Source organism: Pseudophryne corroboree, chromosome 11 (assembly GCF_028390025.1).
Source record: "Pseudophryne corroboree isolate aPseCor3 chromosome 11, aPseCor3.hap2, whole genome shotgun sequence".
Taxonomy (NCBI): Eukaryota; Metazoa; Chordata; class Amphibia; order Anura; family Myobatrachidae; genus Pseudophryne; species Pseudophryne corroboree.
This window is the reverse complement of record NC_086454.1, coordinates 42,723,001-42,749,612: the sequence shown is the minus strand read 5'-3', so window position 1 is coordinate 42,749,612 and position 26,612 is coordinate 42,723,001. Positions and strand designations below refer to the sequence as shown.

General features: G+C 46.3%; 1 protein-coding gene, 1 long non-coding RNA gene, 1 other non-coding gene and 1 pseudogene across 5 annotated transcripts in view; 3 read left to right on the top strand and 1 right to left on the bottom strand.

Annotated features, from left to right (window-relative positions):
* LOC134969891 (uncharacterized) overlaps positions 1-26,612 on the top strand; it is a 189,286-nt gene that overhangs the window by 100,929 nt on the left and 61,745 nt on the right. The gene's annotated exons all lie outside the window — the stretch shown is intronic.
* Positions 1-26,612, bottom strand: part of LOC134968588 (uncharacterized) — a 141,097-nt gene that overhangs the window by 88,667 nt on the left and 25,818 nt on the right. For both annotated transcript variants that reach the window (XM_063944083.1, XM_063944082.1), the window contains exons 3-4: positions 15,947-16,276; positions 1,643-1,750 (exon numbers count right to left, since the gene is read on the bottom strand). In XM_063944083.1, the coding sequence (XP_063800153.1) occupies positions 1,643-1,750; positions 15,947-16,276 (438 nt within the window). The remainder of the gene's footprint in view (positions 1-1,642; positions 1,751-15,946; positions 16,277-26,612) is intronic.
* LOC134971084 (U5 spliceosomal RNA) lies at positions 5,548-5,655 on the top strand (annotated as a pseudogene).
* On the top strand, positions 7,290-7,404 carry LOC134971047 (U5 spliceosomal RNA). Its single transcript, XR_010190201.1, has one exon. It is a non-coding gene; the product is annotated as a U5 spliceosomal RNA (small nuclear RNA).

Here is a 26,612-nt window from a genome sequence, read left to right as displayed (position 1 = left end):
ATTAGGACATTCTGAAACTCTGGATGTGGTACGCGCTTTACGCGTTTATGTGTCTCGAACGTCTACACTTCGTAAGACGGATACGTTGTTTGTTCTCTATGATGCTGCCAAGAGGGGTTGGCCAGCCTCTAAGCAGACCCTATCCAGATGGATAAAACTGACCATACGTCAGGCTTACCTTAAGGCTAGGTTACAGCCGCCTACATCGGTAACAGCTCATTCCACACGTTCTGTTGGAACTTCATGGGCAGCTGGTCGTGGAGCCTCTACGACACAGCTTTGCCAGGCGGCTACATGGTCATCAGTGCACACGTTTGTGCGCTTTTATAAGTTTGATACTTTTGCGGCATCAGCATCTAGCTTTGGCCGTTTAGTGTTACAAGTGCCAAATAGCTCCCCCGCCCACGGGGGAAACTTTGGTACGTCCCAAGAGTACTCCAGTGACCCCTAGTGGATGAAAAAGAAAATAGGATTTTGGTACTTACCAGATAAATCCTTTTCTTTGAATCCATAGGGGGCACTGGACGCCCACCCAGAGCAGTTATTACCTGGTTGTGGTAAGTGCAGGGAATATTATGGTAACACACTCTTACCGACTGTTTCAAATTAGAAATTCTGTCGGGTTGGTGTCAACTGTTAGTTGTAATTTTTTGTTGGTATCAACTTTATTGTTGTCCAGTTTTGTTATATGTATTTCTCCATTGTCAACCTCTATAGCTCCAGTTCGGCTCAGTAAAAAACACTGAGGTACTCTGGGATATGGAGGGGAGGTATAGTCAAAGTTTAACTGTTCAGTGCCTAGTTCCTGTGGAACCGTCCATATCAAAGAAAAGGATTTATCTGGTAAGTACCAAAATCCTATTTTCCTTGTGCGTACTAGTGGCATCGCGTGTGACGGAGACGCATTTTCTGCAAAAAGACACCCGATGCTAGAAGATGCTCACGTGACCAGGCGTGCCGAGAGGGGCTGTTTGGCGTGACTGCAGCGAAGATGTATGAGGTCATATCTGTACTTGATGAATGATAGCTAGAAGCTGTTTGGTTACTCCGGGAAACTTCTCTGCTTGTCTTCTTTCAAATAAATATTGGATACATTTCCCCCTAACAGTTTTGTCTTAAAGGTATTAAACTGATCCAGTATTAACCCCTTCAGTGGTGGGTTTTCAATTTGAAAACACACCCCGCAGGGGGGGGGGGGGGGGGGGGGCTGTTTTTAAACTGTAGAGGAAGCGGGGGGAGAAGGTGCAGGCGGGGAGAGAGACAGGGCAGGGCAAGGTATTCGCTTGGCGATCGGGGATCGCCAGCCCCAGCGCCAATTCCCAGCCGCCTTGCGGCACCCGGGAATCAGCATAAGCCATTTTACAGCTAAACCCGCCCCCAGCCAATAGGAATCCGGGGGGTGGGGGGCGGGCTAAACTCCATAATGCTGTTTCCCGGGCGTCGAGCACGCTGCACGGCTGTCCCCAGGGACTCAGCAGGTAGTATCCAAGGAAATCTTCCGGGCTGGCCAGCCCGTTAGATTTCCGTGCATACCACCAAAGTGGTTAAATGGTTACCACAACCCTAAAGGAGAAGGGTTTCTATACTGCATTTCTATTTCCTGCAGAAACAAGTTTGGTAGAGCAGCTTTTATAGTACTCACCGTTCTGAAACACTTTCATGTACAATACCACGGCTGAGACCAGAAGTAACGAAAAGATAAGTGTCCCAATCACAGCTCCAGCAACTGCACCAGTGATATCTTCTTGCTCTGTAATCACACAATTATATTACTAAGAAGAAAAAAAAAATAGCATTCCTTAATAGCCTTATAATTTAGATCAGCGATTCTCAAACTGTGGGTTCCGGCCCCAGAGTGGGTCGTGACCAGGGTCAGCTGCAGAGGTGGGGCTGCAGCGCAGTCTAAAGTTCAAATAGGGGAGCCAGACCAACTGCCAGTGAGGGAGTTGGGATGACAGTTGGTGGCAGTAGGTGTGGCTCCCCTATTTGAATTTTGAACTGCTCTTCAGCCCCACCCCTGGAGCCGCCACTGGTCGCAACCATCTGAGCATGGGGTTGCGACTCCATGTTGCTGACCATCAGGCTGATCTCTCAGCCAGGGAGCTAAGGAGTCCGAAAAATTAGTAGAATTGTCTGTTACTTTCACTGGCTTAGAGATCCGAGGAGTCATCAGACAGCTTTACCCCCACCCCAGTGGGGGGCAGACAGTCTAGAAACAGGGGAAGACTTATTAAACACTGACTGCCTCTCCCTCATCACCGCATGCCACCCACTGCCTTCTTCTTCCATCCTCAAGGCGTCTCCTACCATCCTCCATTACCCACTGCCTCCCTGTCACTCTCTGACATCCCGTTACCCACTGCCAACCCCCTGCTAACCTATGCTTCCCTTCACCCTCTACTATCTCCTATCACCCTCTGCATTTCCCCTATACTCCACTGCCATCCTGATCAACCACTGCCTCTCCCTGCCAGCCTCTGATTCAACCTCTCTCCCATTGCCACCCTCTGCATCTCCTTGCCATCCCATTGGCACCGTCTGCCAGCTTCATCACCAACTACTTCCCTATGCCACCCTCTGCCTCCCCATCAGTGTTTGCCTCCCGCTGCCTCTCCTAAATCACCATCTGCCATCACCCCTGTCACCCTCTGCCTCTCCCTAGTCACCCTCTGCCTCTCCTAGTTACCTTCTGCCTCACTCTGCCATTCCGCTGTCACCATCTGCCTTTGCCTGTCACCCACTACCTCTCCCTAGTCACTCTCCCTGCCACGCTCTGCATCTCCCTACCAGCCACTGCCTCAACCTCTCTCATCCACTGCCACCCTCTACTTCCCCTGTCATTCATTGCCTCCCCAGTTTCCCACTGCCTCCTCCCTGTCTCCCTGAGACCCCAAAACCTTCACAGCAGGTACAGTGGCGGAACCAGCGAGCGGTGGGCCCATGTGCGACAAAATGGCTTGGGCCCCCCCATCCCATCCAAGTCCACCCCCTCACCCCTGGAGAGGATCTGGTGAGGGGGGACCTGCTCAGGGAAGTGGATACCTAGCAACAGTGCCGTAACTAGACATTTTAGCACTGTGTGCAAGAAACGGCATTGGAGCCCCACCCCTGCATGCAAAACAGGGGCAGTGCGCGCCGTAGGCGCGCGCAAAAATACATAGTGGCGTGGGGAAGGGGTGTGGCCACAAAATAATACCAATTCATAAAACGGTGCACAGTAGTCTCCATTATTCAAATTACGCCGCACAGTAGCACCACTACACCAGGTAGAGACCCTTTTACACCTTACGGTGGACAGATTCCTCTTTTTACACATTACAGCAGACAGCGTCCCCTTTTTACACAGTACGACAGACAGCGTCCCCCTTTTTTACACATAACGGCAGACAGCGTGCCTTTTTTACACATAACGGCAGACAGCATGCACTTTTTACACATAACGGCAGACAGCGTCCCCTTTTTACACTTAACGGCAGACAGCGTGCCCTTGTTAAACATAGCGGCAGACAGCGTACACTTTTTTCACATAACGGCAGACAGCGTGCCCTTGTTACACATTACGGCAGGCAGATTCCCCCTTTTTACACATTGCGGCAGACAGCGTGTCCTTGTTACACATAGCGGCAGACAGTGTACACTTTTTTCACATAACGGCAGACAGCGTGCCCTTGTTAAACATAGCGGCAGACAGCGTACACTTTTTTCACATAACGGCAGACAGCGTGCCCTTGTTACACATTACGGCAGGCAGATTCCCTCTTTTCTTTATCATCCACTAGGGGTCACTGGAGTACTCTTGGGATATGGACGGGCGTAGCCGAACAAGGGCACTGAATATTTAAATTTAGGACCCTCCCCCCCCTCCATATCCCCGAGTACCTCAGTGTACGACCTCAGTGTTTTTTCGGTGCTCACAGCACGAACAAGGCTTGTGGTATATCCACACTTGGATTTTTATTTTTAAATTTTTATTTTTACTTTTTATTTTTACACTTAGCACATCCCTTCCCAGTTTCTGGAAAAACATGGGTCCGGGATAGTGCCGCTGCACGGGCAGCGAATGGCGTGTCGGTCCTCACAAAGAGCACCCTCACAGCCACAGGCGCTACAAGGCAGCGCATGGCGTGTCGGTCCTCACAAAGAGCACCCTCACAGCCACAGGCAGACTGTCTCCTACTGCAACTGGACGGAGATTACAAGCCCCGTCACAGCCAGGAGGAGAGCTGAAAACTGGACGGTGCTTACAGTAAGAAGCCCCGTCACAGCCAGGATGGAAGCCCCGTCACAATCTGGACGGAGCTTACAGAAGTGCGACACTGCAAGGTATGGTGGGGGGGTCAGGGCGGTCAGCTCACGCTGCCGCCCTGCTGTGTGGGAAAAGCCTTTATTTTTACCGCCGCTTTGCCCGCCGCTTACAGAGGACCCCGCTGAACGAGAGAGCGGCCGCACGTCACTCACAGACGCCGGCCGCTCTCCCAGCCACTGTACCAGTACTCTGCCACCGAGCGGCCGCACGTCACTCAGACGCCGGCCGCTCTCCCAGCACGGTAACCGAGCGGCCGCACGTCACTCAGACGCCGGCCGCTCTCCCAGCCACTGTACGCGAGCGCCGCCCAAGCAGCCACTCTGCGTACCCGGGTCTAAAGCTCCGAGCGGCCGTACGTCACTAAAGACGCCGGCCGCTCTTCCAGCGCTGCACCCGGCCACTGCTGTATGAGGCGCCGCCCGTTCCTAGGGCTCCCCGGCGCACTATACCAGCGCTCCCCGGGTTTCCCCAAGCTCCCTGCACTCGCTTCCGGCGCTGCACAGGGAGAAGCTACATCACAAGCAGCGCGGCTGCGGGGGGGGTGACGGTGAGTAAAGCCCATAGCAGCAGCAAAGGCTGCATGGGTTAAGACACTGCTCAGTTCTAAATAAGAGACTGCTCAGTTTTTAAACAAGTTATTGACCCATAGCAGCAGCAAAGGCTGCTTGGGAATAAGATATGTTGGAAATAATACAATTCACTGCAGGCAGTGTTGAGTAAAGCCCATAGCAGCAGAAGGCTGCATGGGGTAAGAGACTGCTTAGTGTTTAAACAGTTAATGAAATAACTGGAAGGCTAACTAAAGCATAAGGCTGCATAATGTATTGTAAACTGCACGGATTTTACTGTATAATAGACCTGTAACTGTAGAATAGGCTATTAAGCCTATATTTAATGTATAATAGGCTATTAAGCCTATATATTAACGCTGCAGCAGGTAACCTGTCCTGTGATTTTCAGTGGAAGCATGGCATGACGGTCATTTTAATCATTGCTGTTCTTCCAGGTTATAATTCCAGAACATTCCGCCCATACACCTATACTCCACAAGGAGGCGCAGGGGTGTTAGTGGGAATTTTTTGGTTCAGTTTTCACATAAGTCAGCCATGTAATCTGTATTTCTAATTAATTCTAGAACATTCCTGCCCTACATCTCTCAGCCACCAGAGGCGCAGGGAAGTTAGTAGGAATTTGGTTGGGGTTTCATATGCCCATGTGAACTGCTTTTCACATAAAAGACAATATTTTGATTTCTCTTCATATCGAATAAATCTTTCGTTTTTTGCTAAAGATTTCCGTAGAGAGAAACAAGCTTGAGTTTCATATGAATATGCTGTTCAGCAATAACATATATATATATGACACATAATAACTTCATTAAGTCGTGCAAGTGTCTGTCTATTGCCTATTATTTTATGGTGTCTGTCTACATAGCGAGTAAGGCTATAGTGCAGACTAAAAATAATTTTAAAAATCCTATGTTAACATTGGCAATTCAAATTAAAAGAGCGGTAACATCGGAGTCTCGAAATGACTCCGCCAGCCCTAACAAAAGACAGTCTTCCAAAGGGCCAATTTCCCTTTGGGTACCAGAGTGTTTATTTCACTCGATTCTATGTCAAATTATAACTACGAGTGAGAAGGGTACATTAGACCAGCACTCAGATAGTGCGGGGGGGTTGTTAACAACCATACATAATCGTTTCCAAAAGGACGCGATCCGCCATTGCTAGATGATTTTCTTTCAAACATTATAAAAACCCAGGATACATTTGGGTCACTAGAATCTATGTATCAAACAATGACGATCACTGGTAAAAGAAGCTGCAGAGTATATCTGTAAAGCTTCTGCTAACGCCGGTTATTTTCATTGTCGCTAGTTAAGCGCGACAAGGCCAGAGCTTGTTTGCTCATAAATTTGATATACTTGTAACGGTATTTTATCCCTTTATGATATTCAGCCATTACCGCATACAGTATATTTGTAACGGCGTTTTATCCCTTTATAAGGAACAGTCACGCCTTGTAACGACAGGACGTTACAGTCAGCAAGCCAGTGGTTTGATGACTTCTTTTACAATTGTGGAAGCGCGTATTTACATGTTACATTTGCGAGGTTTCAGGACTTCAACTCATACAGGTCTCAGCTATTTACAGCTTAAAGGACAAAACTGCCTCTGTCGAACGGTTGGCAGGTTGTCATTTAGTCTTTGCAGGTTTATAAACCAGGCAGTAGTACGCCAACAGAGTCAGAGTTACTTATTCCCCTCTGTTTGAGCAAAACCAAACAGCTCCGTTGCAATATCAATCAGCAAGTCATTTACTACAGTTAGAAAATGGATTTTCTGCGGTTAGTATTTGCTTATTGGAGCCACACAATTGCATAATTGCATTTGAATGCGTATTTACCCAGTCCGGTTTGTTCTTCACAGGTTCTAGCGGTTGCAAATCGCCACAACCATTAACCATTTCATGTCTACCGTTGCTTATCGCTTTGGGTATTTACCAAAGTGAGGTTGGGATGATAGCTCATCTCACATAAGAACTCTGTCTCAACAAAGTTCCTTTAACTTGCGCTACTAAGGTATACTGCGGTAGCAGATCAAGTTCGAAAACAATCACATCTAATTCCGTCTAAACGATGTCAATGCCTAGGTAAGATGATAAATACGGTAAATCAAAGACTTTTACCTACTACACCAGCAATAACAAATGTACGTCTAGTAATTAGTGCAAAACACGCACACTAGCGGTACATTGGTGTATTCACCTATTAAGAATAAAGTTGTGTTTTCAATTTAGTTCGCCACCCTTCACTCGCGTTTCCCACAGAGGGAAAAGGGTGCATATACTCTGGACGACAGTCGCAGAGGGTCAGGATTTGTAGTTAAAATCAGCAACAAAGATTGCTGTCGATAAAGGTCCTAGAACTCTGTGCATTTTACAATGCAATACATGATTCGCTTTCAGTCTGACCAGGTATATACTCTGGTTTCTCTTCAGAACGAATAAATCTTTCGCCTTTTACTAAAGATTTCTGTGGAGAGGAACAACCATGAGTTTCAGGTAAATGTTTGATGCCTGTCTCACGCTGGCCTTAAGCAGTCAAACAAGGCAACGGCAGTTGCATACACAACAACCAGTGAGAACCAAGAAGCCGCATGGTAATGCGGCATGTGACTCAAATCCTCAATGGCTTAGAACACCATTAGGTGAAAATGTCAAGAGATCATTACGTGAGTGGACATCTGTTAGACAGAGGATCTCACCCGTCAGGATTTGGATCCTGAAAACTGGACATTAAATCCACAGGTGTTTCATATGTGAGTCCACAGAAGGGGGTTACCCTCAAGTATACATGATGGCATCTCGCCACAATTACAAAAGCTCAGTATGTGTACAAAACAGATCACAAGGGCAGTGGCGGTGGAGTCTCTCACATTCATGTGGTCATTCAGCATCGTGTATCTGGCTCCACCAGTTTCCGCTGCTCTCTCCGTTGTCAAAACGGCTCATAAGACAGTTTGTCACAGTCATACTGGTGGTAGCTCATGGGTTTCGGAGAAGTTTGCTTCTCGAATTTTCAAGGAATACTTGCACACGATCTTGGCCCGCTCATAATACGTCCAACCTGTTACATCAGGGAACGTTAGTTTACCCATAGTTACCTATGTACCTATTATCTATGTACCGCAGCTGCGGTTGACGGGGTGAGGGTGCAGACCGCCCTCTTAAGAAATTGAGCATTACAGTATCGGTTATACTAACCATGTTACGAAATAGTAAGCCGTTTAAGGCAGCTCATTTTTACAAAATTTCGTGGGCTTACATAGGTTGTAAACCTCGGAAGTTTCCAACATCATCCTTCAAGTAACCCGTATTCTGTTAAACGGGGTGGAATGGAAAACTGCGTTGATCTGCACGAAGAGTGCAGGTATCTGTGTGGTAAACTTATTTTCAAGACGTTTGCCTCTATTGGCGTCTGTACACATCTTTCTACAAGGTGTCATCAAAGTTCACACTCTATTTATCCCACCTACAGCGCCAGGCGACTTGAAGTTGGGTTCAGATTTCTTACAGTTTTCATATTTTGAACCCTTTCAACAAATGGGAATTAAGTTTCTCACTTTGGAAAACAATTTTCTTATAGCCTTGGCTTCGGCAAGGGTTTTGTTTTCATATTTGGGTGCCTTGTATTCCAAGCCACCGTATTTGAGTTTTCTCATGACAAAGCAGATCTTCGGACGAATCACGCTTTCGTATTCTTCACATCAATATACCAATAGGGGTTCCTGTGTGGACAGCACATTCTAGAATTCTGAATGTGGTACACGCATTACGCGTTTATATATGTCCCGAACGTCAACAGTACGTGATATGAATACGTTGTTTGTTCTCTATGATACTGCCAACTGGGGTTAGCCAGTTTCTTAGCAGACATTATCCAGTTGGGTAATAATAATGACTACAAGTCAGGTTTACTTTAAGGCTAAGTTACAATCGCCTACGTCAGTAATAGCTCATCCCACAGGTTCTGTGGGAATGTCAGACCCAGTGGGTCGTGGAGTGTCTAAAACGCGGCTATATAGCCTTCATGTGCACCATGTTTGTGCACGTTTACACGTTATAAATGGTGGCGCCATCAGCATCTAGCTTTGGGCTGCCTACTGTTACAAGTATCAAACAGCTCTCCCGCCCACGAGGGAAGCTTTGGTACGTCCCAAGAGTACTCCAGTGACCCCTAGTGGATGATAAAGAAAATAGGATTTTGGTACTTACCAGGTAAATCCTTTTCTTTGAATCCATAGGGGGCACTGGACGCCCACCCAGAGCAGTTTTACCGGGGTTGTTTTAAGCTCAAGGGAGCTTAGGGTAACCAGTTTTACTTCATTGATATTAAGCTCAGAGGAGCTTATGGTAACACATTTTCACCGATTGGTTCAAATTATAAAGTTCTATCGGTTATGGTGTCAACTGTTTAGTTGACAGTAAGGTTATGGGTCAACATTGTGTTGTCCGTTATGTTATAGGTATTCTCCATTGTCAACCTCTCTATATCGTTCCTGTTCGCTCAGTAAAAAACACTGAGGTCGTACACTGAGGTACTCGGGGATATGGAGGGGGGGGAGGGTCCTAAATTTAAATATTCAGTGCCCTTGTTCGGCTACGCCCGTCCATATCCCAAGAGTACTCCAGTGCCCCCTATGGATTCAAAGAAAAGGATTTACCTGGTAAGTACCAAAATCCTATTTTTACACATTGCGGCAGACAGCGTGTCCTTGTTACACATAGCGGCAGGCAGATTCCCCATTTTTACACATTGCGGTAAGCAGATTCCCCCTTTTTACACATTGCGGCAGGCAGATTCCCCGTTTTTACACATTACGGCAGGCAGATTCCCCATTTTTACACATAGCGGCAGGCAGATTCCCCATTTTTATACATTGCGGCAGGCAGATTCCCCGTTTTTACACATTGCGGCAGGCAGATTCCCCATTTTTACACATTGCGGCAAGCAGATTCCCCATTTTTACACATAGCGGCAGGCAGATTCACCATTTTTACACATTGCGGCAGGCAGATTCCCCATTTTTACACATTGCGGCAGGCAGATTCCCCGTTTTTACACATTGCGGCACACAGTCCCCGTTTTTTGTAGGAAAGAAAGAAAAAGAGAAAGAAAGAAAGAAAGAAAGAAAGAAAGAAAGAAAGAAAGAAAGAAAGAAAGAAAGAAAGAAGAATTATACTTACCCTCTCCGCTGGCTCAGGCTCCTCGGTGCAGCGTCAGACGATTCCCGGGCAGTAGAGAATGAGGAGGAGGGAGGTGGAGGAGGGAGCTGCAGCAGCGCTGTGTCATTGGTGGAGGCGCTGCTGCTGCTGCCCCTCTGCTTCACTATAGGCTATTCTCGGAAGACAGCCTATAGTGAAGCAGAGGGGCAGCAGCAGCAGCGCCTCCACCAGTAACAAAGCGCTGCTGCGGCTCCCTCCTTCACCTCCCTCCTCCTCCTTCCCCCGTCCGTGCCGCTGCTCCTCTCCTCTGTGGGCGGCTGTGCGCTGCGGGCAGCGGTTGCCCGCAGCGCACAGCGGCATGTAATGAGTCAATTTGACTCATTACATGCTTGGGCCCCTGGACAGCACTGTTACCGCAGCACTGTTACCGCAGCGGTTGCCCGCAGCGCACAGCGGCATGTAATGAGTCAATTTGACTCATTACATGCTTGGGCCCCTGGACAGCACTGTTACCGCACTGCTTGCACTGGCGGTAGTTCCGCCTCTGAGCAGGTATAAACTTAACATGCACATGAATATATAAAAAACACACGCAGGGCAGGGACTCCGAAAGGAGCTCATCCCTCCATTATGTTTTGTGCCCCGCTACAATGCTACTGTGCACGCAGTGTCAGACTGGGGCAGGAGCAGTGGCAGGGGCCCATGCTTAGCCAGACTGGGCCAGTTACCAAGGGGTGAGACGAGCCCCCACAGAGACTTGGATAGCCAATAGAGACCATGTAACCGGCATTGTAACAGAGTAACAATGTATAATTTAAGTGAACTCTCTGGAACCTGACATTAGAGGAAGGGGTCGGAACCTCAGGCAGTGAGGCCCACCATGGATTTCCCCTGTACCCATTTGGGCCAGTTTGACCCTGTGCGCATGTGCGGTCTACTGTGGTAACTTGCTGGGGTCCTGCAATTATTTTTATTGTCTGGTGGGGTTCCAGAGCAAAATAGTTTGATCATGCTGTATTCAAAAATAACAAAATCTGTTAAGATTTATAAATATCACTATATCAGTTACAAATGACACAATATTTATATTTTGACTTTTAAAAATAAAACTCATGTAGTAAAAAAATATTAAATATCAAATATAGTAAATACAAATGCTGCTGATAAAAGGACCTGTTCCGCCAAAGCCCCATGTCGCACTGCCCAGGAGGTCACCACTGCCCCAGCGGAATGCGCTGACACCCAGTCAGGTGCCGGTCGCCCCGCACTAGAATTGGCTCGAGTGGCGACTGAGCGGATCCAATGTGCAACGGTCTGCTTTATAGCCAGCCAACCACATATATGCGCGTCATAAAAGTACACTTAACAAAACTGAAGTCCTATCCAAGTAAATCTGTAGAACTCTAACGACGTTCAGTAGAGCCAGATCATTCCAGTCTGGGGAAGTGGCCAAAGGAGGAAAAACTGGAAAGACAATTTCCTGATTAAAGTGAAAAGCTGAAACAACTGTCGGCTGGAACCTAGGAACAGTGGGGAGAACCGCTCTATCATCATGGAAAACGTAAGCTGGAGCCCCTAACTTGGAAACACACAAACATGGCAGTTCCTGGGCCAACTTGAACCCTCTGCTAACAAACAGAAACAACTGATCTTACGCATGAAGGCAACAGCCCAATCCAAATGTTAATATATTTTGAAAACCCAATACATAGTCTATAGCTATGCACAGGAAACTCAGGTATATATTAAAACTGGTCATGATCACATGAGATACTACTGATGCATATTACTATCTGGTGCTATGGCTGGTGCTGCCCGGATTGGTACCCACAGGGAAGAGGTTCCCACTGTCAAAGTCAAAAATATTACATAGAGAGAACATACAAACTGCACACATTTAAGTCGCTATACTTGCAAATATGCGCAGCGAGCACAGCAATATATAGTAACACACGCATTTGCTCGGACATGGCACGGAGATGGATTCGGCGCTTGTTTCATACAGTACATGGTTATAATAATGTCGGGCACCAGACATCATGGAGATTTAGAATTGGCTGATGAATTGATGTCATGAATGTGTATTATTTGAACAGAACCAGATGCGCCCGTCATGTTTGGTATTGAAGCAAGCAGATTGATGTGTGGGTTAGTTTGATGCTTGTTGTGAAGTTGTGGGACATTGCAGCGGATAGATATGATTATATGTATAAAAGCTAAGATCACTTTGTTAGAACAATGAATGATCAAGCCAACCCTTTTGCCAGTTTTCAGGGCTGAACCTGATCAGCATATACAAAGAGAATAGTGACTCAATCATGAAGGAGATAGAGAGACCCCTCCCCCAGGAACAGACACACAGGAGAATAGTTCCTGTCTGGGGGGGGGCGGGGTCAGTTGTGGGGGCCTCTGAGGACAGATATACTGTAACTCACTCACACAGCTACCTTACACACAGCAAGCATGGCTGGATCATCACCAGACTCCTTACAAAAGGCTAAGTATCATAATCTCAATATCTCATGGCTGATTGGCATAGAATAGTTTTAAATATGTGTTTGTGGTAAAGTAGTTGTAGAATGATTGGCATAGATTAGTTAGTTTGGAGATACAAATGGCTTAAGGTTAACGAGGTTTGGGCAGTTGTGTGATTGTTGGGTGTTTGTGTTGATACTCTGTGAAGTCTGTGATGAATTGGAACAGTAGACAATCTGTAGCATAGTATTTGTGGTATTTGTTTGCCTATGGTGATTTAAAATAGATTGTGCTGGTTTGTTATAATATATCTTGTTAATCATGAATACCACCATGCAGTACTTTTGAACATGTGCTTGTAGCAATGGCAGGCTGATACTTGTGGGTACCTGGTGGTCTGGTCTTGTGATAGCTCATATGCTCTGGTTATTGAGATACTGTGTTTGCTTGAAATTGTGAAAGGTGATTTAGATGGTTTGGAATTGTAAAATCAGAACATATGCATTGTTTTGAGGCTTGGACATTTTGGAATAAAATGGAGTCTTGTGTCTTCTGCTATGTGATTGTGGTGTAGCAGAGAGTGCCATGTGTTTAGACCTGCAAATCTAAAATGGCTGCTGCCGGGTGTTTTCCCCTCCCCCTTTCAACCATGTGTTGCAGTCTTTGGAATCATGGGAGTTTTCTCAAAATGGAGTCTAGCTTCCATCCCATGCGGTATTCAGCATTGACTAACTGCACAGCGATTGTCCCTCACATGTGTAGTTTTATCTGCAACCATATTGTCTCTTATTTAATGTTATAAGCCATTCTCTCTCTCCTTCCCCTTTTAAAAGTAATTGTGTCTTTATTGTATTTTATGTGTAGTAACTTGGTTAGATATTCTATGTTATTTTGGTAGTGTATAGCTTGTATTGTATTATTCTTTTTGAACGTTCATTCTCTCACTAAAGGCGTTAGAACCTTAGACCGGTATTTGATTGGTTATTATAAATGCATAAAGGTTTCTCAGAGCGTCATAGTCGCACATACAGCTTTTAAGCTAACAAGGTTACACTGCATTACATCTACACATTGTCACTGCACAAATGTTTACAGTATAAGTACATTCCTTAAGGTATAGTTAAGGGAGTACCCTTGCGGTACTTTTTGCGCCAATTGCGTACTGTGTTCTTTAACCTTTAACGTGTTTTTAATAGGACAAATATTATATACATTGTCACCACTATAAAACATGTTGAAGAACCACTGCATTTTAGACATCTTAATTAGCAGCTTCTCCTTCTCGTTAGCTGCTTCTTGTTGGGCTCTGGGGAACTTCATGGATAAGTCACATGACGCTGCATCCAGCCACGGCCCTAATGCCCGTTATTGGCCACAGTGCACTCCCCTCTCCTCCCCAGACAGTTTCTGGCTACAACAGAGGGGCACTGAGTTCACAGCTGCCTCACCTCTGGCCCCTCCCTGTATTTCCAGCTCACATCTGCTTCACCTCTGCTCTCTCCCTGACAGTCCCTGTATTCCCACCTCACAGCTGCCTCACCTCTGCTCTCTCCCTGACACTCCCTGTATTCCCAGCTCCTAGCTGCCTCACCTCTGCTCTCTCCCTGACACTCCCTGTATTCCCAGCTCACAGCTGCCTCACCTCTGCTCTCTCCCTGACAGTCCCTGTATTTCCAGCTCACATCTGCTTCACCTCTGCTCTCTACCTGACAGTCCCTGCATTCCCAGCTCACAGCTGCCTCACCTCTGCTCTCTCCCTGACAGTCCCTGTATTTCCAGCTCACAGCAGCCTCACCTCTGCTCTCTCCCTGACACTCCCTGTATTCCCAGCTCACAGCCGCCTCACCTCTGCTCTCTCCCTGACACTCCCTGTATTCCCGGCTCACAGCCGCCTCACCTCTGCTCTCTCCCTGACACTCCCTGTATTCCCAGCTCACAGCTGCCTCACCTCTGCTCTCTCCCTGACAGTCCCTGTATTCCCGGCTCAAAGCTGCCTCACCTCTGCTCTCTCCCTGGCAGTTCCTGTATTTTCAGCTCACCTCTGCTCTCTCCCTGATAGTCCCTGTATTCCCAGCTCACAGCTGCCTCACCTCTGCTCTCTCCCTGTATTCCCAGCTCACAGCTGCCTCACCTCTGTTCTCTCCCTGGCAGTCCCTGTATTCCCAGCTCACAGCTACCTCACCTCTGCTCTCTCCCTGACAGTCCCTGTAATCCCAGCTCACAGCTGCCTCACCTCTGCTCTCTCCCTGACAGTCCCTGTAATCCCAGCTCACAGCTGCCTCAACTCTGGTCTCTCTCTGATAGTCCCTATATTCCCAGCTCACTGCTGCCTCACCTCTGCTCTCTCCCTGATAGTCCCTATATTCCCAGCTCACAGCTGCCTCACCTCTGCTCTCTCCCTGACAGTCCCTGTATTCCCGGCTCAAAGCTGCCTCACCTGTGCTCTCTCCCTGGCAGTTCCTGTATTTTCAGCTCACAGCTGCCTCACCTCTGCTCTCTCCCTGATAGTTCCTATATTCCCAGCTCACAGCAGCCTCACCTCTGCTCTCTCCCTGACACTCCCTCAGTTTCTTCTTTTCCTGTCACACCCGCTCTTCTTTTTCTCTTTCTTTTGCTTTTTCTTGTACTTCCTATCTCTTGTATTGTCCCCCTTTGTGGGAACCCTTTCTTCAAGTACACAAAGAAAAAGAAAAACAAGGACAATTGTTCATTGCTTTATGATACAATAACTTCTGTATTGTATAGTTTCTTTTTTCTCTTTGAACAAATGAGTTAAAAAAATGATTAGAATAATACAAAAGATGATTTTTAGAAGTTATAGATATCTTGTTTGTAATATTGTAATCATTTTTATAGATAAATCTCTGGGGTATACTGGAGTGTGACTGGTGAGGCTCTGCCACCCCTGCCTACCCTGACTGCATATCACTGGTGTACAAGTACATTTAGGAATAAACACATATCACATTTATCTCCAAACATGGACAGTGAGTACACGCATCTACGGAGGTAGGCCGTGTGAGCCGTCACAGTCAACCTGGCTGCCCGTAACATTGTAATATAGAGATTGTATGGATTGTAAACACTTGCCAGAAAATGTTTAATTATAAGGGTCTGGGACATAATGGGCAAAGCAGCTCCAGTAATACAGATGGGTCCATGTTTATCTTGACCTTTAATAGGATTAACTGAGACTGGCCAGTCGGACTTAATCCCCTGATGTATTGTTCTCTGTATGATACTGCAGCTGAGAACAATAGATGAATTGTTTGTTATTAAACCATATTGTGCCTTAAGTGCAGCAAACTAGTCAAGATAACCGTGGACCCATCTGTAAATGTCACCATACTGTCATCTATCACCACTTGTTACAACGTGACAGTTGTTTCTGTGAGCTACTGTGTACAAAGCTGATTACTGTAAAGACTCACTTACCTGTCACTGTCAGAGTAAAAGTCCTCACTAGGTCACTCTTCCGAGACCTGTGAGACACGATACACGAATATTTATTCCCATCATCGTCCATAGATGTAGGATGTAACGTCAGGTGGCTGGTAACATTAAACGTGTCATCTCCATTAGTAACTGGGTCAGTGTTGCAGATTCCCCGATCCAAGGCCACGCAGCCAGGGGAGCCTTTATTGTGTCGGAACCAGCGTATGGTCACAGGCTGGGGGTAGAAATTGGTGGCCTCACACATGACTGATCTCTCTGTTCCCAGCAGGACGCTGATATCTCCTGGGGTCAGCGAAGCAGATGGACGAGCTGCACAACAAGACAATATTCCTAATATCATTAGGCAATAATGAACCTCTAACACGTCCATTTGCGTCAGTGTACACTACTGGTTTTATGTTGCTTTGTCTGCGGGATTCAGCGTAACGAGACGCACTAGTAAAGTAGTCCTTACTATATACAGTATTTCAGTATTATATTTTACGGGAGCCCACACGCATGCGCAGTGGTGATTGTAAAAAGCGACATCTGGTGGATGATCGCAGGTATTACACGTAAAGGTAACGCCAAACGTCTGTCTCCGTGCGATTAGATAGCCTCTCTGTGACTAGGCGCGTGAAAGGATCCCCCTCTATTCTTTAACCCTCGATGTGATTGTCTCATAGACGTCCGTGAGTGTAAACCTTTATGCTACGAGTAACATGCAAAACACAAGCAGTAAAGATTCACACTGTTTATTGTTCGTTTAACAAAAGTATATAAAAGAAAGGATTTAGGGCGTGTATATCCAAAGTCAATAACTAATTGGACAGAACACAAAAAGGGGGCTAACATAACATGATTGGCTAGGAACTGCCGCAGTGGAAGGATATGCATATATGGGCAAGTTGGTACTCAAATAGGAAGGTTATTCACACGGTATAAAAAAGATAAGAGACAAGGACAGTAGCAAGAAATGTGCTGGAACATTAAGTTCTATAACACAAGCAATTCTATGACATTGAAGCAGAGACGAGCTTTAACCCTTTCAATCCCCTCTTAGAATCATTATTGTTATACTATATGATTCTTGCAAAGCTTACGTCTTTCTGCACACCAATGGCGCAATTTTTAGCCTGAGCGGGAGTTGCAGTAATTGTTGGGCATTTTAAGAAGGGTTAATCGTTGGGTTAATGATGTTCCGTGTTTATCCTTTTCATCTAAGGCTTCAGCGGGCTTATAGCCCCATGGGGTACCTGTGTTCCAGGCAGCCGCGGACCATGAGCTGCAATCATTTCCCCAGTTATGGCCTGTAACGCAAATATAAGGTACCTCGGGGCTTAGGTTGTCTGTGGTGTCAGCGCGGATCTGGTAGTCAACAGACTTTTGGACAGCAGCTAGTTGGGGGAATTGGAAATAATCTAGTATGTAGGTTGCGGTGTATGTGGTGGAAGAGTTATACCATAGTGTCAGTTTCCCTTATTCTGAGTTATATCAACCTCAGTCATTGAGAGGGGAAAATGGGCCAGTAGGGCTATCAAGATAGTCCCCAGGGTAAAGATAGGGGGCATTTTCTTCATCCTCCTCTGGTCTTCTGTCTTCGCTAGGTGGGAGGTCAGGGCTGTCCGCCCCTGTTCGTACCTCACTGGAATCACCTGTTTCCTCCTCTAGGTCTGGTCTAGGAATTTTCTTTACTCGGGAAGCATGGATCCAGGTGGGACTCTCTTCTGTCAGGACTGCGGTTCGGGTTACAGCAACGACTTCCGCCTCTGGGCCATAGGTGAAGTCTCCTGGGCTCTTGCTGCGGGGGAGGATCTTCACCACTACTCTGTCTCCGACCTTAAAAGGGTGTGTTGGTTCCTGTGGATTCAGAGGGTTTTTTACAAGCGACATCATGTTCAATCTCATCAAGTTTGGTTATGAGGGCCCTGACATACTCTTCCCTTATAAATTCTAGATCTCCTTCCTGTATCATCAACGGTTTCTTAGCCCAGGGTGTGGGGAAGGGTCTACCCATTAATATCTCAAAGGGTGAGTATCCTAGAGTTTTCTGTGGGGTCATTCTGATTTCTGCTAGGATAATGGGAAGGACCTGCTTCCATTTGTGGAAGGTACCTCCTGTGGCCTTCCTTAGTTTGTCTTTGAGGGTCCTATTCATTCTTCCTACGACCCCTGAACTCTGCAGGTGGTACGGGATGTGAAACTTCCACTCCACCTGCAGAGCTTTTACTAAGGCCTGTGTGATTTTGGCTGTAAAGGCTGAGCCTTTATCACTATTTATTTGCAGGGGGCACCCCCATCTAGGGATGATTTTCTGTGTTAGGATTCTTGCTACTGTCTTGGCATCCTCTGACTTAGTTAGGAATACTTCTGGCCAGCGAGAGAACATATCTACAATGACCAGGGCATATTCTTGTTTACCTGTACCAGGGATATGGGTAAAATCAATTTGTAAGTGTGTAAAAGGGGTGGTGGGGTATTCAAGATGCTGGTGTTTAGCTTTATTAGGGTTGTTAGGGTTGTTCCTGAGGCAAGTGATGCATCTGCTAACATACTGGTCCACAAGTGATTTGGCATTAGTAACATAAAAATCATTGGTTAGTAGGAGGAGTGTTGTGGCTTCACCACGGTGACCAACACCACGGCAATGGGCAACGAGCAAAGGGGCACTGGACTGGGGTATACAGGGTTTCCCCTCTTTGCAGATTAATCCTGATTTAGGATTTTTCTGCAGAATTGGGTAAGTCCAGTCGGAGAGATCAGTATTAGTCGCAGCAGCTTGAAGTTTGAGTGAGCAGATGGACGTTGTCAAGGGAGGGACATGCTCTAGTGAGTGCAATGAGTTCTGCAGCTTGCGCGGACTGATAAGGTATTGGTAGGGCTTCCAACACAGTGTCAGGGAGGGTGACAATGGCATAGCCAGCCTGGTATGTATTGTCATTGGGTCTACTACAGGAGCCGTCAACAAAAACTATGTCTGCGCCTGGTATGGGAACGGGAGACATGTCAAGTCTGGGAGAAGTTTCAGCTTCAATGGAAGCAGCACAGTCATGTAGGTCGGGTGGTTCATCCTCGGGACCTTTCAAGCCTAAAAGGGCATTGAGAATGGGTGCAGGGCCAGAAGAACTAGCAGTGTACTTAATGGTAAGGGTAGGGTTGCCCAAAAGGAGTACTTCATATCCACTAAGGCGTTGTGCTGACATGTGCTGTGTGTGTAAGCCTTTAAGTATTGCCAGGACATCATGTGTGGTGTGGAGTACTGTGATGTGGCCTTAAGTGAGGGTAGTGGCCATTTCTGCAACCATTGCACAGGCTGCCAAAGCCCTGAGGCAGGCAGGCATACCCAGGGCCGGATTAACAATGGGGCTGATGGAGCTGCAGCTCCAGGCCCACCAGCAAACTAGGCCCACAGCAACTGCATACCGTTTTTCTGCTGTAGACAGGAATTTTTTTCCCTGCTGCAGCAGCCAGCGAGTGAGCGGCCGAGACCCGCCCCCAAGTTGAAGCACCCCCTTTCCCCACCATCAGCTGCGGAGCTGGTATATAAAATGTCGCCGCCGGGCTGCCACACATGGTCTACCATTTACAAAGCAGCGCGCGCACAGTGACTCTTCCGCGCCGCGTGACATTATTGCGTGTGATGTCACAATGGCACGGTCCGCGCAGTGGCGACCTGCCAGGAAAGTGGGTTAATGTGTCCCCGCAGGGCCGGCTCAGAAGTGACTGACTATGATCAGGCTGGGAACGGGGGAGCAGCGTAATAGTTCCCCTGGCCGCCCACAACCCGATCATCCATGGGCTACCGCAGATGAAAGCCGGAGCAAGCAGATTCCAGAGCGGTGACAGAGGAGGGCAATGCTGCTTTGCTGATTGGAGCAGAGCTGCAGCTGTGCTGCTGTCATACAGCATACAGCCCTGTGAAGTGTGACTTCTCTTCTTTGCTACTGCTGACAGTGACAGGCAGGTCTACTGTTTCAAGTGGCAAAGTGTTAAAGGTTTACAGTGCACTTTGCATCGCTAGTGCTGCTGCTGCTGCTGCAGAGAAGACGCTGCATTGTATAGGACCAGCCCATCACTGAATGAGGAACAGGAGAAGAGAAACAGTTCATAATCGAGGTAAGGTCAAGAGGTCATGATACACAATTATACCAAATATGCTAGGTTTCTGCAACCACTGATTTTGCAGCTGCAGGAGCACACAGGGTATGCTGGAACTTGTAGTCCAAAAACCAGCTGGTTGCATGTAAGAGTGCACACAACTTGCATCATATTGATAATAAGGGATTGGGAATGAAATTCCATCAGTCAGGATGCCGGTGGTCACATGACCGACTGTGGCAACCCGACAGTGAGAATTCCGACACCGGATGGGGTTAAGTATTTTACCCCTCGCACCTCTGCTATCTCTTGGGGTACTTTGAGAGGCGTCTCGCTGAAAGCAGCAGCGTAGAGACGCACAGTCACTTACATGGGAGACCATAATCAGAGCAAGTTTTGATGGTACGACCAATGATGAGTCGATCTGGAGAGGCTTTCTCCCTGCTCTGCAACTATCAACTGTTTTTGTGCCTGTAAAGCAGAGCAGCAGCACCAAGACTTAACAAGAAGATTGTTTTTGCTTGATATACAGCCCACCAGCGCATCCCATAGCAAGATACACTAGCAGATCAGCCTGCGGTTTGGAGTTATTAAGACAGAGCTCCTTGTTGATTTACGCACTGAACTGCACCATGTTGTACACATGCTTCAGAGAGCGGTCCCCTACTGGCTGGCGTACCAGTAAATTAAGGCCCCACCTCCTTCCTTACCCTGGAGCCCACAGCAGTCTATCAGCGGCGGATCCAGCGCATCCCCCATGGAGATGTACAGAGCTCTCTTGCAGCGCCTAGGGTATATTGCTCTGCAGGGCAGGATTGATCGTCTGCAAATATTATAAATTGCAACCCACAATCCTTCCGCGTTCAATTATTTTATTCACAGTCCTGTCTAAAGTTTTGATACAGCATGAAAAGAAGTGCAATTATTTAAAAAGTTTGTTATGTTTGCTATTTATTTGAAACGCTATGCATAAATAGGATGGTGAACCTAAAGTGCACTAAATAATTACAGCAAGTGTGTTCATAAAAACCGCTGCCTGCACTGCTGCAGTGATCAGCACAGCGCAAGCAGTAGTTATAGGATTTGTCTGTGCCCCCATGACAGCTGTTGCCTGGTGGAGATCAATGCTTGCATTGGCATCGGGAGTTCCACCATATATGCGTATATGTATGTGGGAATGCAGTTAAAATACCGGCTGTCGGGATCCTGGCATTCAGGAAACCGACGCCGGAATCCAAACAGCCAGTGAAATACCGCCTGACTGAATCCCAACCTATACAGAGTATTCCCACTCGGTTGGTGGATCCATGCCACCAACCGAGTGTGAATATAACCTGTGTCGTGTGAAGCGAGCCACCAGGCCCAAAGCAGGGTGAATGTAGCGAGCGCGCAAGGGGACTCGCTGTCGGTATACTGACAGTTGTCATCACGTCTGATGGTAAAACATACTTATTCCTGTATGTGTTATATACGTACTATACTTTAATCAAAAAAGCATTAATGTTGGTTTTTATGTAGCGGCATTTACATAAAGCTACTAACTCTGAATCAGCCCACACGGTACGCATTCTCTCCTGTTCTTTTTGTTGTACTGTGGAAATACATTTATATAAATTACACGAGCACTAGTATATAATGATTTACACACATTTTCAGTTACATACTGCACTATTTGGCACATTGATTGGACTATTGAGGATGATGGCCACCCTTTCTGAAAAAGGAGGTGTGTTCACATTTAGTTTTATATGATTTTAATTTTGGGACTTTTTCTATTTTCTCTGTATGTCTTTGTTTAAATAATTTATTTGTTGGAGCCGGAGGAGATATAGGGGGTCATTCCGAGTTGTTCACTCGTTGCCGATTTTCGCTATGCTGCTATTTGTTGCTAACTGCGCATGCGCATGGTACGCAGAGCGAATGCGCTAAGTTATTTAACACAAAACTTAGTAGATTTGCTGGTGTTCGAGCAACGCTTTTCAGTCGCACTGCTGATCGGTGAATGATTGACAGGAAAGGGGCGTTTCCGGGTGGTAACTGAGCGTTTTCCGGGAGTGTGCTAAAAAACGCAGGCATGTCAGGGAAAAACGCGGGAGTGTCTGGAGAAATGGGGGAGTGGTTGGCCGAACGCAGGGCGTGTTTGTGACGTCAAACCAGGAACTAAACGGACTGAGCTGATTGCAATCTGTGAGTAGGTCCGGAGCTACTCAGAAACTGCAAGGAATTATTTATTAGCAGTTATGCTAAACTTTCGTTCGCTATTCTGCTATGCTAAGATACACTCCCAGAGGGCGGTGGCCTAGCGTGTGCAATGCTGCTAAAAGCAGCTAGCGAGCGAACAACTCGGAATGAGGGCCATAATAGGGTATTTAAGCGCTGACATTTTTCTATGTTTCAAACACACATACATACACACACATAAGTATATATACAAAACTGATCCCCCCCCCCCCCCCCTCCATATCAGTAGCCACACCCCGGCCATGCTTTCACACCCCTTGCAACGGTACACAATAGGCCCTTCATAAATTTCAGCTCCAGGCCCGTGAGGACCTTAATCTGGCACTGGGCATACCTTGCACAGACACTGGCATGACTTTGGAAAAAAAATGCCACGGGGCGCAACTTCCCTCCATGAAACTGTGTGAGCACCCCCGCCATGGTTTTACAATTGTCCCTTGCATATAGATGGAAAGGTAGTACATAATTGGGGAGGCCAAGTGCCGGACTTTTCATCAACATACATTTTAAACTTTCATATGCAGTTAACATTTCTTGTGACCATTGTACAGTTTTAGGTTTGTCCTTCAGTGTGGCTTGTCTCAAAATGTTATCATAATAAGAGCAATCAGATATCCACTGTCTGCAGTAATTTACCATACCCAGGAAGGACAGTAGTTCCTTCTGGGTAGTTGGGGTGACCAGGCCCAATACAGACTGTATGCGTTGTGGACTGATTTTCCTCTCTCCCTGAGTGAGCACAAAACCTAAGTAATCAACATGCTTTTTACATCATTGCATTTTTGTTTTGGACACCTTGTGTCCACATTCACAAAGCCAGTTTAGTAATGAAACACCATCCTCTCGGCAGGCCTCCTCAGTTTGACTACAGAGCAGCAGATCATCTGCATACTGTAGCAGGACTGAACCATGGTGAGGTTGCCAGGGCCCCAATGTGGCCTGGAGACAACAGGTGCGTCAATAATCTGCACCAGGTAAGTTGTTTACCCTCAAAAGAAAAGGCAAAAAGTAATTGTGTCTGTGAATCTACAGGTATGCTGAAAAAGGCATTCTTCAAATCAATTACAGAGAAGAACGCAGCATCTGCAGGGATTGCAGAAATGAGTGAGTTTACATCTGGAACAATTGGTGCAATTGAGACAATTAACTGATTGATCGCTCTGAGATCCTGTACAAATCTTATACTGCCATCAGCTTTGGCAACAGGGTTCACAGGAGTACAGTATGGTGATACAATATGTCTGAGAATACCCTGTTGTAAGAATTGCTGTATGAGACCTTCTATAAACAGGTTGTGAGTCGGGTTTGAGATTGGCCTTATATGGTGTGCATGAGATTAGGCCAGTGTCATATGGACCTTCCGACCAAAGAGCGGGGTTTACTTGAGCTAAGTCAGGCATTGATGGGTATCCTATTGACTCCCATTGAAGGAGCAGTCTTTTCCAAATCACCATCATATAGGTCAGAACACAAAACACTGGTTGTTGCACCGCTGTCCACAAAAAAGGGAACTTTACTTCCATTTATAATAAGTGGCAGCAGAGGTGAATCTTTCCCTGACTGCGGGGTTGGTTCTGTCTGTCAAAGCGTCTGGAGTTCTGATAGTTATGAGTGAGTGCAGGTTTCTTTACATCAAAACACCCTGCAGCCTCTTTCTCATACAGATGTTTTTTTTTTTTTTTAAATCTATCGTACTATCAGAAGTCCAGGAAGAGACGCTTTGCTTAACAGAAACTATGACAGAAGGTAGAAGGTTGTTAATGAAGGTGGAAATGAGTAAGCTTTCTGAGTTAAGCAAAGGTAAGCCAGCGTCATCTGTCCAGCAGTCCTTAAACCTTTTCCAAAACTCAGTAACAGACTCCGAAGGTTTCTGTTTACAAGCTACAGCGACAGGCAAAAAAGCACAGGCAAAGGAGCACGGGTTTTAAAGACTTCCTTCATATGTGTATAGCTGCGTCCTTTGCAAGCTTTGCGCAAATAAGATATACAGCCATCGAGGGTAATAGTGGGCTTGGGACAGTGTTTTACTATTATCTAAACTCTGGGTTACTGGTGCGTTAGGGATAGAGCTAGTGGACGCATTTTCTAGCAGTGGAGTTGGAGGCGATCCCATCTGGTGTGAAAGGGTTACGGCTGCTAAGAGATCTGTGTCTTTAAGCGCAGGATATATTGGAATGTAAGGGGGAGGCGAGAGGGATTTCAAAGATTTACAGTTTCTCACTTCTTCGCTTCTGTGCTGTTGGGAACTGATATTTTTTAATCCTCCATATAGAAAGGGTAATTACTGCCTTCCCGTAGGAATGGGTCCTGTCCTGCTTTCTCTGTCTACCCTGCTAAATTATCCACCCAGGGATCAATCAAATAATAATCAGAGGTAGAACTACGGGCCACGTATGCTTTACATGTCTCGGAGGGGGGTATACAGTTTTCTTACGCTGACCAGAGTCCATAGTAAAAACACAATTTCCAACAACTTTCTATGCATGCATCAGCTAACCAGTTAATTAGTTATTGACAATATCACAATATCATATGCATAGTACTTTAACAAGCAATCGATAGTAATAATCTGTACGTTTACTCACCACTCGTACAGGGACTTGGAAATGCAGCGTATTGTGATAGGAAGCAAGAAAGTTATAAGGGTATTCAACAGACGTATACTTACCACCCGTCAAGCTGAATACATGAAACTTATACTCTAATATCTGTTATGGCCATAACATAATAAGTAGACAATCAAATCGAGGTATAATCTACGTCATGTATAGACTCCCAGGTCTATTTTAAGTATCCCAGATACTAACGTCTCGTTATGTATAGACTCCCAGGTCTATTTTAAGTATCCCAGATACTAACGTCTTTGGAGAGTTGCGCTTGGACCCCCGGTCCCTTCTCAGACGTATCTTTAAGTCCCAGACATTAAAGATGTTTGGTCACGTGTTCCCAGAACACTGACACGGATTCAGCTTCAGTGTATGACCGCAATCCCGTATGGCAAAGACAGACAATAAATTCTCTATCTTACCATCCGGGGACGACCAACTGAATCGCGGACGGAGCCCCCACTTGAAAGGATTGCCCTCTATTCTTTAACCCTCGATGTGATTGTCTCATAGACGTCCGTGAGTGTAAACCTTTATGCTACGAGTAACATGCAAAACACAAGCAGTAAAGATTCACACTGTTTATTGTTCGTTTAACAAAAGTATATAAAAGAAAGGATTTAGGGCGTGTATATCCAAAGTCAATAACTAATTGGACAGAACACAAAAAGGGGGCTAACATAACATGATTGGCTAGGAACTGCCGCAGTGGAAGGATATGCATATATGGGCAAGTTGGTACTCAAATAGGAAGGTTATTCACACGGTATAAAAAAGATAAGAGACAAGGACAGTAGCAAGAAATGTGCTGGAACATTAAGTTCTATAACACAAGCAATTCTATGACATTGAAGCAGAGACGAGCTTTAACCCTTTCAGCGCGCCTCCCTACGCCCCAGTACGCTGCGTATGCTCGATCGGGACAAACGCCTCAGCCGCTCAAAATAAAGGTGGCTACATCTGTACACTGAGTACGGACTATACAGGAAAAGATGCACGGGCGTAAGTATCATGAAAGCTACACCTTGCTGGTAAGTATTTGTTAACTGGGCTAAGTCAGTTAAATTCAACCGAACAATATCAAGAAAGTTTATTGCTCTGGAACTTGTCGGTGAAGACTTGCTGTAAAAGGTTTGAAATGGTTAACACAAGCATTGGATACTTATAATGGATACAATATACACAAGACTCTTGTACGCCATGCTTCACTTACTACTACATCAATCCGATTTCAGAACCACCCACTTTGTATATATAATCGGGCCTAATTCAGACCTGACCACAAAAGCAAAACCTTTCTCTAATGGGCAAAACCATGCTGAACTGCAGGTGGGGCAGATGTAACATGTGCAGAGAGAGTTAGATTTGGGTGGTGTATATTGTTTCCGTGCAGGGCAAATATTGGCTGCTTTATTTTTGCACTGCAATTTAGATTTCAGTTTGAACACACCCCACCCAAATCTAACTCTCTCTGCACATGTTATATCTGCCCCACCTGCACTGCACATGGTTTTGCCCATTAGAGAAAAATGTTGCTGTTGCCATCAGGTCTGAATTAGGGGCCTAATTCAGATCTGATCGCTGGGCTGCGTTTTTTGCTGCCCTGCGATCAGATAGTCGCCACATACAGGGGGAGGGTAAAATCGCTGTGCAAGTGTGTGATCGCATGTGTTGCAGAGCTGCATAAAAATCAGTTTATGTAGTCTCTGTGCAGCCCAGGA